Source organism: Narcine bancroftii, chromosome 3, assembly GCF_036971445.1.
Source record: "Narcine bancroftii isolate sNarBan1 chromosome 3, sNarBan1.hap1, whole genome shotgun sequence".
NCBI lineage: Eukaryota > Metazoa > Chordata > Chondrichthyes > Torpediniformes > Narcinidae > Narcine > Narcine bancroftii.
Window position 1 is genome coordinate 348,683,027 of NC_091471.1, and position 15,990 is coordinate 348,699,016.

The 15,990-nt window shown below is 41.7% G+C and overlaps 1 protein-coding gene across 9 annotated transcripts in view; it reads right to left on the reverse strand.

The window, feature by feature from the left end:
* The window catches only part of pctp (phosphatidylcholine transfer protein), a 148,036-nt gene that overhangs the window by 82,831 nt on the left and 49,215 nt on the right, over positions 1–15,990 (reverse strand). For 7 of the 9 annotated variants that reach the window (XM_069929650.1, XM_069929648.1, XM_069929646.1 and 4 more), the window contains exon 2: positions 15,017–15,177. The exons of 1 other annotated variant lie outside the window; for it this stretch is intronic. In XM_069929650.1, coding sequence (XP_069785751.1) covers positions 15,017–15,104 — 88 coding nt within the window. In that variant the 5' untranslated portion in view covers positions 15,105–15,177. Of the gene's footprint in view, positions 1–15,016; positions 15,178–15,990 lie in introns of those variants that run through there. One more of the 9 variants, XM_069929647.1, reaches the window with a different exon arrangement.

Here is a 15,990-nt window from a genome sequence, read left to right on the forward strand (position 1 = left end):
TGGCCTGTTTTCTCTGCTGTAATGTTCTATGGTTCTATGTTTTTAACTTTCCAATTTTTCTATATGTGTCCCTTCAAAGCACTTTTCTTGTTATCTAAACACCTCATAATCCATTGTCAGTATTTGGCAAAAAAAAAACTCTGGAGATATAATAGATTTTCAGAATAATGGGAACAGTTGACAGATCTTTGGAAAATAATTGATTATCTTATTCATGTGAAAATAAATGAAAAGATTAAATTTAGCATTTCCACTGAGATAAAAGACTACAGGCAATTGGCTATCTGCCAGGTTGCCTTTTTAATCAACCTTTACAACTGAGTTAGGAAGTTTCATAAAGGTTTTTAACAATCACTAGTATTCTTCAACACTGTGCAAAAACAGCCACTGAAACTACTTGAAATAGTATGACACCCAACGCATCCTTTGCAGAGCAAAGTATTAAATTTGAAAATATCAAGTCAAGAAAGATGAATTGATTCAAATATTTGCATTAAAAACTATGTTTTGTCATCAAATTTGAACTTTTAATAAATTAGCGATTAAAATTAAAAGGGAAAACAGTCATTTCCTTCTACAATACACACATGTGCTGGAGAAACTGAGGAGGTCACATAGAATACATAGGAAATAAAAGGTAACTACTATTTCAGGCCTGAGCCCTTCATCGGGAATAAGAAAAAAAAGTTAAATAACTAAATAAAAATAAGGTGGAGAGAGGAAGGGGAAGATGCATAGCCTAACAGATAAACATAATAAGTGGATAGAGGTGGAAAGGTAAAAGAGAAAAAAAATGAAGTGATAGGGGAAGAGGGCAGGGAGCTAAAAAGGATATCTCTCTGTAATGGAAGATTCTAACCATGTTTCTTACTTTTGCAGCCTTTGCTTCTGCAGGGCTGAGAACCTGCTTGTTTTTAGAATCAGCAGACATAAGCTAAATTCCACCAAGGGGCCAGAGATGCTGTTATCTGACGAAAAGACATCTGCGTACTAAGAACATTTAATCTTCCTGCTTGTTTTGGTCACAGATTGTCAGAGGCCTAGCCTTGATGCAAAATAAACCATTGTATTCAAAGTGATAAGCTGAAAATTATGTTATTTGATAGAAGCCTCGCATGCTAGCTTGCTCGCTTATCTTTCTTGCTGTGCTGGGAATAGGTGCTGAAGTTTGAGACTCTCCGAGAGGTGGCAACATCTCTCAGCAAGAAGAACTTCTAGAGTCCAGCCAATGTCCCGGTCGGGGGAGGTGGAGAAGCTGCTACCGGCGCCCTGACAACCTACTACAAGTGTGCAGTCGTTGCCTCGCTTCGGCAGTTGGGACCAGTCCAAGCGTTGATAAGTATAGTTGGGAAGGGCTTGCATATTGTAGTTTGAAATCAGCTTTTGAATTTGTAATAAACATTTGTATAAACTGAACTGAACTGTGTCTATTTTCTTTTGGTAGCTCAAACACTGTGACCAATCTAAAACGAACAAAGTGAGAGGTACAAGTTTACCCAAGACACTCTCTGATAGTAGAAGCAAGGGAAGGGGAGAATTGGAGGAAAGGGGACAGAAAGAGAGACACACAGGGGAAGTGAGTTAACAGAAATTGGAGAAGTGATGTTAATGTGGTCTGCCAAGATGGAATATAAGGTGTTGTTCCTTATTTTTCTCCTACTTTTCCTAACCTTAATAATGTTGTTTTCTCCCCAAAAGAAACAAGGGAATTACAATCAAGAAGTAAGTACCTCCCATTAACAATCATCAACTTTCACATTGAATTTACAATAAAGAAGCAGATTATTTGGTTCAATTGGTCGACATCTCTGCTTATGCAAAGCTCAAAACTCCTCCCACCCTACCTCATCTCACTTGATCAGCATTCTTCACCTGTTTGTCCACTTCCCTCTTAAATTTAGTCATGCTATATATCTCAACAACTCCATGAGGTGGCAAAGTGGGAGGGTCTTTGACATTACTATCATGTGGAATATGATTACTAATAATTACGATGCTTTGTTTGAATTTTCCCCCAACCACTAAAAATGGACAAAATAATTGAATTCTCAGAGTTTAAAAAGGAGCATGGCTTCTCTTAGATTTGAATGAACTTCACACCTCAGAGTCAGTTAAAATTAAAGTCAAAAGGAATCCAACAAAAATAGTCTATTGGCTGGAATTATTATTTGCACAAAGGCAGCTGTTTTGAATTGTTGAAGATCAATCATCTCAGCTTTAAAGATAAAGTGGCAGGAATGTTTTTTTAGGGCAGGGTGACTTCACTAATGATCACTCATCCATTGGAAGATCAGGGTAATTTGCTGATTATTACAAAATTTGGTACTTTTCACAGCTCCTCAGAAAATGAAGCAATCCATGTTTAAATGCAGTAGAATCTATATGATATTCAGTCATTGATAAATGGTAGGTAACATTTAGGGCACATAAATAGCAGGCAATCAGCACCTCCACAGGAAAGAATCCACGTGCTTCCCCAATATATTTAAATGAGTCATCATTACTGAGCATCTTGTCTTTATGATTTTGGAAATCACGATTGAGCATAAATGTATCTGGACACTCAACTTAAATAAATTAGTTACAAAACAAATCATCAGTTGGGAAAGTGACACATTCCTGACTCCCAAACACCATTCAGTCCTCAATGCATTACTGCTGCACACAAATCAGCACTGAGGGAACACTCTCCATTATCCTGGATGTACACTGAACCCACACCATTCAATGAGGTTAATACCGTCTGAGAGAAAGCATCTTAGCTGATTAGAGGTAGAAATAGATGAGAGAGAGTGAGTACTAGAACCTGAGGGAACACTCTCCATTATCCTGGATGTACCCTGAACCCACACCATTCAATGAGGTTAATACCGTCTGAGAGAAAGCATCTTAGCTGATTAGAGGTAGAAATAGATGAGAGAGAGTGAGTACTAGAACCTGAGGGAACACTCTCCATTATCCTGGATGTACACTGAACCCACACCATTCAATGAGGTTAATACCGTCTGAGAGAAAGCATCTTAGCTGATTAGAGGTAGAAATAGATGAGAGAGAGTGAGTACTAGAACCTGAGGGAACACTCTCCATTATCCTGGATGTACACTGAACCCACACCATTCAATGAGGTTAATACCGTCTGAGAGAAAGCATCTTAGCTGATTAGAGGTAGAAATAGATGAGAGAGAGTGAGTACTAGAACCTGAGGGAACACTCTCCATTATCCTGGATGTACACTGAACCCACACCATTCAATGAGGTTAATACCGTCTGAGAGAAAGCATCTTAGCTGATTAGAGGTAGAAATAGATGAGAGAGAGTGAGTACTAGAACCTGAGGGAACACTCTCCATTATCCTGGATGTACACTGAACCCACACCATTCAATGAGGTTAATACCGTCTGAGAGAAAGCATCTTAGCTGATTAGAGGTAGAAATAGATGAGAGAGAGTGAGTACTAGAACCTGAGGGAACACTCTCCATTATCCTGGATGTACACTGAACCCACACCATTCAATGAGGTTAATACCGTCTGAGAGAAAGCATCTTAGCTGATTAGAGGTAGAAATAGATGAGAGAGAGTGAGTACTAGAACCTGAGGGAACACTCTCCATTATCCTGGATGTACACTGAACCCACAACATTCAATGAGGTTAATACCGTCTGAGAGAAAGCATCTTAGCTGATTAGAGGTAGAAATAGATGAGAGAGAGTGAGTACTAGAACCTGAGGGAACACTCTCCATTATCCTGGATGTACACTGAACCCACACCATTCAATGAGGTTAATACCGTCTGAGAGAAAGCATCTTAGCTGATTAGAGGTAGAAATAGATGAGAGAGAGTGAGTACTAGAACCTGAGGGAACACTCTCCATTATCCTGGATGTACCCTGAACCCACACCATTCAATGAGGTTAATACCGTCTGAGAGAAAGCATCTTAGCTGATTAGAGGTAGAAATAGATGAGAGAGAGTGAGTACTAGAACCTGAGGGAACACTCTCCATTATCCTGGATGTACACTGAACCCACACCATTCAATGAGGTTAATACCGTCTGAGAGAAAGCATCTTAGCTGATTAGAGGTAGAAATAGATGAGAGAGAGTGAGTACTAGAACCTGAGGGAACACTCTCCATTATCCTGGATGTACACTGAACCCACACCATTCAATGAGGTTAATACCGTCTGAGAGAAAGCATCTTAGCAGATTAGAGGTAGAAATAGATGAGAGAGAGTGAGTACTAGAACCTGAGGGAACACTCTCCATTATCCTGGATGTACACTGAACCCACACCATTCAATGAGGTTAATACCGTCTGAGAGAAAGCATCTTAGCTGATTAGAGGTAGAAATAGAAGAGAGAGAGTGAGTACTAGAACCTGAGGGAACACTCTCCATTATCCTGGATGTACACTGAACCCACACCATTCAATGAGGTTAATACCGTCTGAGAGAAAGCATCTTAGCTGATTAGAGGTAGAAATAGATGAGAGAGAGTGAGTACTAGAACCTGAGGGAACACTCTCCATTATCCTGGATGTACACTGAACCCACACCATTCAATGAGGTTAATACCGTCTGAGAGAAAGCATCTTAGCTGATTAGAGGTAGAAATAGATGAGAGAGAGTGAGTACTAGAACCTGAGGGAACACTCTCCATTATCCTGGATGTACACTGAACCCACACCATTCAATGAGGTTAATACCGTCTGAGAGAAAGCATCTTAGCTGATTAGAGGTAGAAATAGATGAGAGAGAGTGAGTACTAGAACCTGAGGGAACACTCTCCATTATCCTGGATGTACACTGAACCCACACCATTCAATGAGGTTAATACCGTCTGAGAGAAAGCATCTTAGCTGATTAGAGGTAGAAATAGATGAGAGAGAGTGAGTACTAGAACCTGAGGGAACACTCTCCATTATCCTGGATGTACACTGAACCCACACCATTCAATGAGGTTAATACCGTCTGAGAGAAAGCATCTTAGCTGATTAGAGGTAGAAATAGATGAGAGAGAGTGAGTACTAGAACCTGAGGGAACACTCTCCATTATCCTGGATGTACACTGAACCCACAACATTCAATGAGGTTAATACCGTCTGAGAGAAAGCATCTTAGCTGATTAGAGGTAGAAATAGATGAGAGAGAGTGAGTACTAGAACCTGAGGGAACACTCTCCATTATCCTGGATGTACACTGAACCCACACCATTCAATGAGGTTAATACCGTCTGAGAGAAAGCATCTTAGCTGATTAGAGGTAGAAATAGATGAGAGAGAGTGAGTACTAGAACCTGAGGGAACACTCTCCATTATCCTGGATGTACACTGAACCCACACCATTCAATGAGGTTAATACCGTCTGAGAGAAAGCATCTTAGCTGATTAGAGGTAGAAATAGATGAGAGAGAGTGAGTACTAGAACCTGAGGGAACACTCTCCATTATCCTGGATGTACACTGAACCCACACCATTCAATGAGGTTAATACCGTCTGAGAGAAAGCATCTTAGCTGATTAGAGGTAGAAATAGATGAGAGAGAGTGAGTACTAGAACCTGAGGGAACACTCTCCATTATCCTGGATGTACCCTGAACCCACACCATTCAATGAGGTTAATACCGTCTGAGAGAAAGCATCTTAGCTGATTAGAGGTAGAAATAGATGAGAGAGAGTGAGTACTAGAACCTGAGGGAACACTCTCCATTATCCTGGATGTACACTGAACCCACACCATTCAATGAGGTTAATACCGTCTGAGAGAAAGCATCTTAGCTGATTAGAGGTAGAAATAGATGAGAGAGAGTGAGTACTAGAACCTGAGGGAACACTCTCCATTATCCTGGATGTACACTGAACCCACACCATTCAATGAGGTTAATACCGTCTGAGAGAAAGCATCTTAGCTGATTAGAGGTAGAAATAGATGAGAGAGAGTGAGTACTAGAACCTGAGGGAACACTCTCCATTATCCTGGATGTACACTGAACCCACACCATTCAATGAGGTTAATACCGTCTGAGAGAAAGCATCTTAGCTGATTAGAGGTAGAAATAGATGAGAGAGAGTGAGTACTAGAACCTGAGGGAACACTCTCCATTATCCTGGATGTACACTGAACCCACACCATTCAATGAGGTTAATACCATCTGAGAGAAAGCATCTTAGCTGATTAGAGGTAGAAATAGATGAGAGAGAGTGAGTACTAGAACCTGAGGGAACACTCTCCATTATCCTGGATGTACACTGAACCCACACCATTCAATGAGGTTAATACCGTCTGAGAGAAAGCATCTTAGCTGATTAGAGGTAGAAATAGATGAGAGAGAGTGAGTACTAGAACCTGAGGGAACACTCTCCATTATCCTGGATGTACACTGAACCCACACCATTCAATGAGGTTAATACCGTCTGAGAGAAAGCATCTTAGCTGATTAGAGGTAGAAATAGATGAGAGAGAGTGAGTACTAGAACCTGAGGGAACACTCTCCATTATCCTGGATGTACACTGAACCCACACCATTCAATGAGGTTAATACCGTCTGAGAGAAAGCATCTTAGCTGATTAGAGGTAGAAATAGATGAGAGAGAGTGAGTACTAGAACCTGAGGGAACACTCTCCATTATCCTGGATGTACACTGAACCCACACCATTCAATGAGGTTAATACCGTCTGAGAGAAAGCATCTTAGCTGATTAGAGGTAGAAATAGATGAGAGAGAGTGAGTACTAGAACCTGATCGGAAATATCACAATATATTTCTTGTAATGGCTAAAATATTCCTGTATATTAAATAATATAGAAATCTGAACAAGCCATATATCACTCTGAGATAAAATAACTCCCAAGTTAGTGAAGAAGAATCTAAAATTGACCCAGTGAAATGCATACGCTAGCTTGCTGAACTATGTAAAGAGTCTATTGAAGACCTGGTCATCACCAGGTTCCCAAGGAAAACCACGTGTTGCTGTGAGGAATATGATTTATCTTTGGGTATTATATTAAAAATGCTTTGCATACATTTATCTTCTATCCTTATGTTTATGCTTGTCACAATTTGTAATCATGTTTTTTACATCACTGAATGCATGCAATTATTTCCCATCCAAAAAGTTATTAAGTACAAATAAACGGTTCAGTTTTGTTTATCTTCATGGATCTGCTGTTTAATATCTTACCACCAGATGGAAGTTCAAATAAGAATTTAAGATTGTAACAACTATTTTATTTAAGAAGTTCAGGAATTTAAATTAAAAAACACACAAACTTTCTTCTGCGTTTATTTTCTTTACTTATGAGAAATGCTTTGAAAGATAGGTATTGTTGACTTAACAAATAAATCAACACTGCTGGCCTGGCAGACAGTCTAAGGGAGAATCCAAAAATATATTTTAAGCAGATTAAGAATAAAAGGGTTTCAAGGACAGAATAAGAATGTAAGAATCAGGAGGGCCGTCTATTTGTAGAGCCTGGGGAAGTGAAGAAGATGTGAATATTTAGTGAATGTGTTACTATGGAGCAGGATAAGCAGGAGTGGGAGGGGAGGGAGGTAATTAATGATAGCCTTGGGTTGTGTCAGTAAAGAAGGATCTTGGATTATACCAAGCTGGATAAATCTCTGGTTCCAGACCAGATGTATCCCAGAATATTGTGGAAAGGCAAAAATGAAATTGTTGGGGGTTTGGCAGACAATTCTAACTCATTGTTGAAGACAGAAAAAGTTCCAGATGACTGGAGGATAGCAAATATTTCAAAAGGACTGTAAGGGTAATTGGGGTAACTACAGACATGTCAGTCTGTCGTCTGTGGTTGGTAAAATGCTGGAGAGGATTTCTGAGAGATAGAAGCTATCAACATTTGGATGACCAGGGAATCATTAAAGAGAGCCAGGATAGATTTATACATGGGAAATAGTGTCTCATGAACTTGATAGACCTTTTTTGAAGAGGTGACAAAGAGGGTAGCAAGTACAGGGCAATTATTTATATGGATTTAGGAAAGTGTTGGATGAGGTCCCTGTAATGATATGGATTGTATATAGTCATTGGCTGATAAAGGCACGGGCTGGCCCGGCCCCTGATGACACTCTCCACTGGACTCCTTCCTTGTGGCCGAGGCTATAAAGGCTGAGCCACCTCTCCTTTCCCTAGCTTGGATCTGGGCCAGCTCAAGTCTTATGTACAATAAAATCTATTGTTCCCCCTCAGTCTCTGTCCTTGTGGTTATTGGGCAACTGGTAGTGCCCAACAGTCCATAGGTTGGTATGGAATAGAAAACAGGGATAAGAGGTCAACTAGCCAAAGAGATACATAATTGGCACAGAATTAGGAGTCAAAAGACATAGAAGCAGAACTAGGCTATTCAGCCCATTGAGTCTGCCCCACCATTTAATCATGAGCTGCTCCATTTTTCCACAGTCCCACTGCCAGGCCTTCTCCCCATAACCTTTGATACCCTGGCTAATCAATAACCTATTAATCCCTGCATTAAATGCATCCAATGACTTGGCCTCCACAAACACCTATGGAAACAAATTCCACAGATTAATCACCCTTTAGCTGAAGAAATTCCTCGCATCTCTGTTCTAGACAGACACCCTTCAATCCTAAAGTTGTACCTCTTGTCCTAGACATTCCCATCTTGGGAAACAACCTTTATACATTTACTCTGTCAATGGTTTTCAATATTTGAAATATTTCAATGAGATCCTTCCTCATTCTCCTAAATTCCAATTTTGATATTTAACAAAAAATTAGACTGGGACATAGATGGGAGAGGTATGGAGTGATATGGTCTGGGTGCAAGGTCAGTGGAACCAGGCAGAATTGTTTGGCACAGTCTAGATGGTCCAAAAGGGCCTTTTTTTTCTGTGGTGTAGTGTTCTATGGTTTTATAATAAAACTGGGTTGGCTGGAATACTGAATGCAATTCTGGTCACCCCATTACAAGACAGAGTGGGGGCTTTGGAAAGGTATCAGAAGTTGTCTGATTTAGAGGGTATGAGTTAGCAGGAGAGGGTGGATCATTTTCTTTGGAGCATCGAGACTGAGGGGAGACCAGATAAGAGGTTTATAAAATTATGGCAGGCTTTGATTGGGTGGAGAGTCAGAATCTTTTCCCAGGATGGAAATGTTAGAGGATGTGGTTATGGAGAGCTGTGTGGGAGTAGCTGAAGGGAAATGTTTTACCTCCCTGCCAGGGTGACAGGAGTGGTATTAGAAGCACATGCCACAGTAATGTTTAAGAAACTTCTCAGACACATGGATGCAAGGGGATAGAGGGATATCTATCTGGTGAAGGCAGCAGAGCTTTGGTGTGTTCATCATTTTGGGCACAGACCCTCGGGCCGTGAGGCCTGTCCCTGTGTAGACTATTGACAATAAATGGTTCATCTTTACACACAGGAACCTCTGTGTTATGTTTACTGCAATATAGGGGAGGTAGAATCAGCAAAATGTATAGTATCTATCTGTCTACACCAATCCCACCTGTGTGCATTCATTCCAGATCCCTCAGGACCCTGACCAGATCTTGGCTTACTGATTCTTCTCCACCTCCAACATAACTCATTCCAGATAACAACCTTCAAGTGAACCAGTACGGACTTGAAGGGCCGACATGGCCTGTTTCCGTGCTGTATATGGTAACCGGACACTTCTGGGTATGTGGTGGTGTAGTGAGGATTGAGGAGGGTCACACGGCCTGTCTGGAACTTTGTGGGAGTGTGAATTGTGGAGGTCATGTAACCCCTCCATCTAGGACCTGGTAGGATTTGTGTGGATTGAGGAGGGTCACATGGCCTCTCCATCTGGAACCTGGTAGGAGTGTGGATTGAGGAGGGTCACATGGCCTCTCCATCTGGAACCTGGTAGGAGTGTGGATTGAGGAGGGTCACGTGGCCTCTCCATCTGGAACCTGGTAGGAGTGAGGATTGAGGAGGGTCACGTGGCCTCTCTGTCTGGAACATGGTAGGTGATATTTGAGGAGGGTCACGTGGCCTCTCCATCTGGAACCTGGTCAGAGTGTGGATTGAGAAGCGTCACATGGCCTCTCCCACTGGAACCTGGTAGGAGTATGGATTGAGGAGGGTCATGTGGCCTCTACGTCTGGAGCCTGGTCAGAAGACCCATCACCTGCTTACAGAGGGTTAGAGATGCCCACAGGTGAGGCTGACACATGATCGGTCCTCACAGGTCACATGGATGAGTTCTGCATTGAAAAAGCCGAGCACATGCTCCCTCTCTCTTTGTTTGCTGCTGCCTTCAAACAATCCCTGAAGGGCAGACTGCAGGTAGCTCTTCCTGTCAGTGGCTTTTACCCCCCCCCCCCCTCTCTTTCTTAGGGATCCATCTTGACTGCAGCTAACATTTTGGCATACTTCACTTCCTCTTTGGTTCCAGGAAATGCTTCCTCTCCCCCCCCCCCCCTCCCGACAGAAACACCCTTAAAGCTGCCAGGTATAATAATGCAGAACCAACATCCTTTTAACTTGCTTCTTAGCTGTGTCGAATTCCCTTCTCCTTCTTACCAGCTCCACTCTTACATCCAGGAAGAACAAGATTTTCTTCCCTTTTATTTTGAGGGCATCACCCCGTTGTCTTGCACACTATGGTCATTATTTCCCTTAATGCACCCCTTTGTTGCTTCCACCAGCAACGTTCACCATGATATTCACACCTACCACTGTAGCACATATTTTCACAATCATTAAGGTCTGCTACAAAAAGCTGGGGTTCAAGTTCTGAACTCTGAGCACTTCACTAGTCACGATTTTCTAGTTGAATAAAAATGCCCTCTGACTTCTCCTTTATAGATGTAACAAGCAGGCTAGATAAAGGAGATGCAGTGGATGGTGTGCATTTAGATAGTCAAAAGGCCTTTGACAAGGTGCCTTTCATGAGACTATTTAACATGATAAGAACCTATGGTATAACAGGAAACAAACTGGCGTGAACATAATGTGCTGACCTATATATTCCTTTTAAAAAAAACTAAACCCTCTCTAACCTGTAACCCTCTATTTTCCCTCCATCCATGTGCCTATCTATGAGTCTCTTAAATGTCCCTAATGTTTCATCTCCACCACCATCCCTGGCAAGGCTTTCCAGGCACCCACAACTCTATGCACAAAAAACGTACCTCTGATGTCTCCCCTAAACTTCCCTCTCTTCACTTTGTACTTGTGTCCTCTGGTGTTTGCTACTCCTGCTCTAGGAAACAGGTATTGGCTGTCCACCCTATCTATCCTTCTCATAATCTTGTAGACCTCTATTAAGTCTCCTCGCATCTTTCTACACTCCAGCTCTGCTAACTTTATGTGGGTACGGGGCGGAATGAGGATGGAGAGGCACTGGGGTAATGGATAAACTAATTAAATTTATTTTTTTAATGCCAATGTGATGAATGGAAAAAGAAAAAGAGTCTTGGCACACCTCAAGAAGCTCCAGGCTGATGTAATGTTCCTGCAAGAAACCCACCTTACAAGTCAGGAGCATTCCAAATTGAAGAAGGGTGGGTGGACCAGGTGGCAGCATCCTCCTGTTCCAGAGCCAGGGGAGTGGCAATCCTGATAAGCAGGAATGTTCCAGTGTTAGTCTGGGGGGTGGTCGCTAACCCAGCATGGAGGTTCGTGATGATGTACTGTCAAATATACTCAGAGTCCTGGATGCCCCAATTTTGACAATGAAAGATTTATACAAGAGGTTTTCTTGAAGGTAGCTGAGGGAATGGAAATATACTGATTGAAAGGGATTTCAATTTTTGTCTGGATCCGGCCACGGACAAACCAGCCAGGAAGGTGATGAGGACTAGGGCGTCAAAGTCCACACTGGTGTTCATGAAGGAACTGAACCTCATAGATGCTTTGAGAAGGCTGAATCTGAGGGAAAGGGATTTATTCCTTCCACTCCAGGTAACACTACTCCTACACTAGAATTGATTTTTATTGGTGTCAGCCCAGTTGGAAGGTAGGATAGTGGAGTCTGAATACAAGGCTCGGCTGTTGTCAGATCATTCCCTCCTAACCTTGTCCATCATAGTGCCAGATAAGCAAGCTACGGCATAAAGATTGCACCTAAATCCTGAATTCTGTAGTTTTGTTAGAACTCAGATAGAACCGTTCTGCGAGATGAACTGCCCCTCTACTGACAATATTTTTTTTAAATTTGGGGCTTATTTAAGGGGCCAGATAATTGGATACACTACAGGAACCTCAAAATTGCTCACCTCGAAAAAGATTACCATAAATTGGGGTCAGAAGATAAATACGGGATTTAGTCAATAAAACTGCCAGATTTTAAGAAATATTATTGGGCGTCCCAGGTGAGGTTTATCACCTCACTTTTTAAGGGAGGGGGGTCTCCTTCCTGGGCACAAATTTGTCTACACACAATAGAGGAAAAAAAGCAGGAGAATTTATATACAAATGGGACACTAATTAATATCCAAAAAGACGGATAACCCCATACTAAAACATGTATGCCAGACATAGCATAAAATATATCAATGTATTGGATTGAAGACGGGGTGGTCTCCCAATACGCCTTTGACCCAGAACAATTTAATACCCATGACTCTGGGCAATAAGATCCTGGACACCTGGAGCCAGAAAGGAATTAGGTGTATGATTAGATTGTTATGATCAGGGGCAGTTCATTTCATTCGAACAGGTGAGGATCAAATTTGGATTGTCTAACCAAACATTCTTCTGCGATCTGCAATTAAGATCTTTCTTAAGTGTGATACCATGGAGATTCTAATTTGACTGGGTAATGTGTTTAAGTTCATTTTTAGGATATATTTCTTACTCCAAAGTGAGGGACCGAAGCCAGGGTTACACTGGTTGAGGGAAAGATGGGAGTTGGACTTGTGCACAACAATTGATGAACAATGGTGGGAAGATCAGTGTGTGAATAGCATGATGGGAATTGTCAATGCCAGATACATGCTAGGCAAGTATAATTTCCTGCATCAGTTATACCTCACACCGCAAAAATTATATAAATCAAAGCCAGAAATTTCAGAAATGTGCTTTAATGTGGTGTTGAGGTTGGAACTTTCGTGCAAACAGAGGAACTATTGACATGGTCTTTGCCCTCAGACAGCACCAAGAAAAGTGCAGAGAACAAAACAAAGGACTCTACCAAAGAAGAGGCACAAGGACTGCTTAAATAAATCTCTTGGTGCCTGCCACATTGACCACCGCCAGTGGGCTGATATCGCCTCCAATCGTGCATCTTGGCGCCTCATAGTTCGGCGGGCAGCAACTTCCTTTGAAGAAGACCGCAGAGCCCACCTCACTGACAAAAGACAAAGGAGGAAAAACCCAATACCCAACCCCAACCAACCAATTTTCCCTTGCAATCGCTGCAACCGTGCCTGCCTGTCCTGCATCGGACTTGTCAGTCACCAACGAGCCTGCAGCAGATGTGGACATACCCCTCCATAAATCTTCGTCCGTGAAGCCAAGCCAAAGAGAAGAGAGGTTGGAACCTTTTTCAACTCCACCTGGCTATGTCTAAAGGTGAGATCCTTCTAGGGGGACCTGGGGGATATTCTGAAAAAAATTACAAAAGTGGATTTTCCACAGGATCTGAAATTGTACCTTCTGGGAGATGCTGGGGAAATACAGTCCAAACACCAAATTCAGTTTGTGAAGGACGTCTTTTCAGTAGCCAGGAAGTGTATAGCAGTTGTGTGGAAGTCCAACTCTCAGCTTAGTATTGTACAATGGAGTGAGGAAATGCAGGGTTGCATTCCCCTGGAAAAGATTACATAAAACTTAAGGACGAAGTATTGTACATTTGTTGAAGTGTGGCAGCTGTATCTGAAGCACACAGGTGTGCAAATATGAGCTATGTTCAACCCAACCCCCCACTCCCCTTTTCGAGCCTTGAGCTTTGAGTAATGAGGGGGGAAAAAACCATCCCACTAGGTATATAAAGGAGAGAGTGAATTGGAGGACATGGCCTAGACAACATATGTTATAGTTTTAGTTTTTATTCTTATTTTCATTGTTCATCCCCTACCTTTTTATTGTTTTTTTAATACTTGGGATCTGGTAGCATGTTGCTTTTCTTATGTGATTGTGTATCTTTGAGTTTTGGGAGGGGAGGGAATAAGGGAAGGGAGAGAGGAAAATGCTGGACTCTGTGAATTATATTGGGTGGAAGGAAAATATACTATATTGTTTGCATGAGTCTTGAAAATAAAATAATTTTTAAAAATGGCCATAGTGGTGTGGGCTGAAAAAGCAGAGATCATAGTATGGAGAGGTGAGGGAGCACAGACCACAATAGAGTGAGGGAGCACAGACCACAATAGAGAGGAGAGGGGGAACAGAGACCACAGTGGGGTGGGGTGGGGGACAGACACCACAATGGGGTGGGGTCAGAGAGCAGAGACCAAAGTGGGGAGGAGTGGCAGAAGAGACCATAATGGGAAGGGTGGGAAAGCAGAGACCACAGTGGGGAGGGGTGAGAGAGCAGAGACCACATTAGGGAAGATTGGGGGAGCAATAACCAGTGGGGGTGTAGGGTAACAGACACCACAGTGGGGAGGGGAAGCAGAGGCCACAGAAGAGAGGGGTGAGAGAGCAGAGGTCACAAAGGTGTGGGGGAGCATAGTGAAGAGGGTGGTGGCTGAGACCACTGTGGTTGATGGGATAGAGGCTACAGTGGGGAGAAGTAAATGGGATAGAGGCTACAGTAGTGAGGGATGGTGGGGGAGGGAGGCAGAGACCACAGAGTAATGAGGAAATAAAAGCAACAGTTGGGTGGTGTGGGGGAAATAGAGGCCACTGTGGGGAATGGTGGTGGAATACATGCCTCAGTGAGGCAGAAGGTGCTGTTGTCAGGAGCAGATTTAGGAGTGGAGGACCAAAGAATCCACTTCTAAAATTCCACATTTTATTTAATTACTTGAATTAAGTTCTCCAACTTGAAACTTCTACCCCAAAATCAACATTCCAGACCTCTGGAATAGTGACACAGAATAGAAACAAGCCATTTTACCCACCACTTCCATGCTGATAAGCGAATACCCATCCATAATAATCCTGAGGCACTTGGCTTTCTATGCTTCGTGCTTTTCTAGATATTTCCATTACTCTTCAGGCAGTGTATTCCAGGTTTTCAAACTCTTGGAGAATTAAGTCCCCACAGATTTCCTTGTATCCCCTGAAATTTCATAGAAATCTATTAGATCAGAAATGTAATCACTCCACTATTATACCCTTATTATTAATTATTGTGAATTTTTGGACTAAAGCATACCAGAACATTCATGCTCAATTATTAAACATTTATTATTGAAATCAATCAAATTTTGGACTTTAATAGAAATCAAGGAATCAAGCTATAAAGTGAATTTATGTAGATTAACAGCTTTCTTTCTGAATGGAGTAATCTTCTTAAGGGACTACTATTTCTTATGTATTTTAGGAAAAAAATAAGCTTTACTGTTATACAATCAGTAGTAAGCAGCAATAATACAATAATGTTAAATATTTGTAGCACAACTGGCTTTACTGTTTTCCTACAAGAAAGCAATTCCATCTTCCATGTCAATGAACAATTCTCAATTAGAAAACAGGTGGATTAATGTTGAAATAACCTCAAGTTGTGAAGCAAGCACACTACAAGGAGTAGCAATTTAAAGAACGTTAAGGAATGCAAAGAAAATATTACAAAACTAGGAATTGTATCAGTTCTTTACTAAATCACTTTCTTGAACCTTCAATTTATTTCTAGCTATTAAACTCGCTGATGTACTTTACAAGATAGTAGTTCAAGTCATGTAACTGAATAATGAATTACATTGTCACTCAATTATTTCTTAACAGACATAGATGCGCGGCCTGGTGTTTCCAATGATCCTTGGATAAATTCAAGAGACTAAATATTTTCTGTTCAACCCTACACCTTTTCCTCACAGTTAAGAGGAAACAGAACACAGCCTCAGTCAAATCCTGTGTAGTGGGACAGGATACC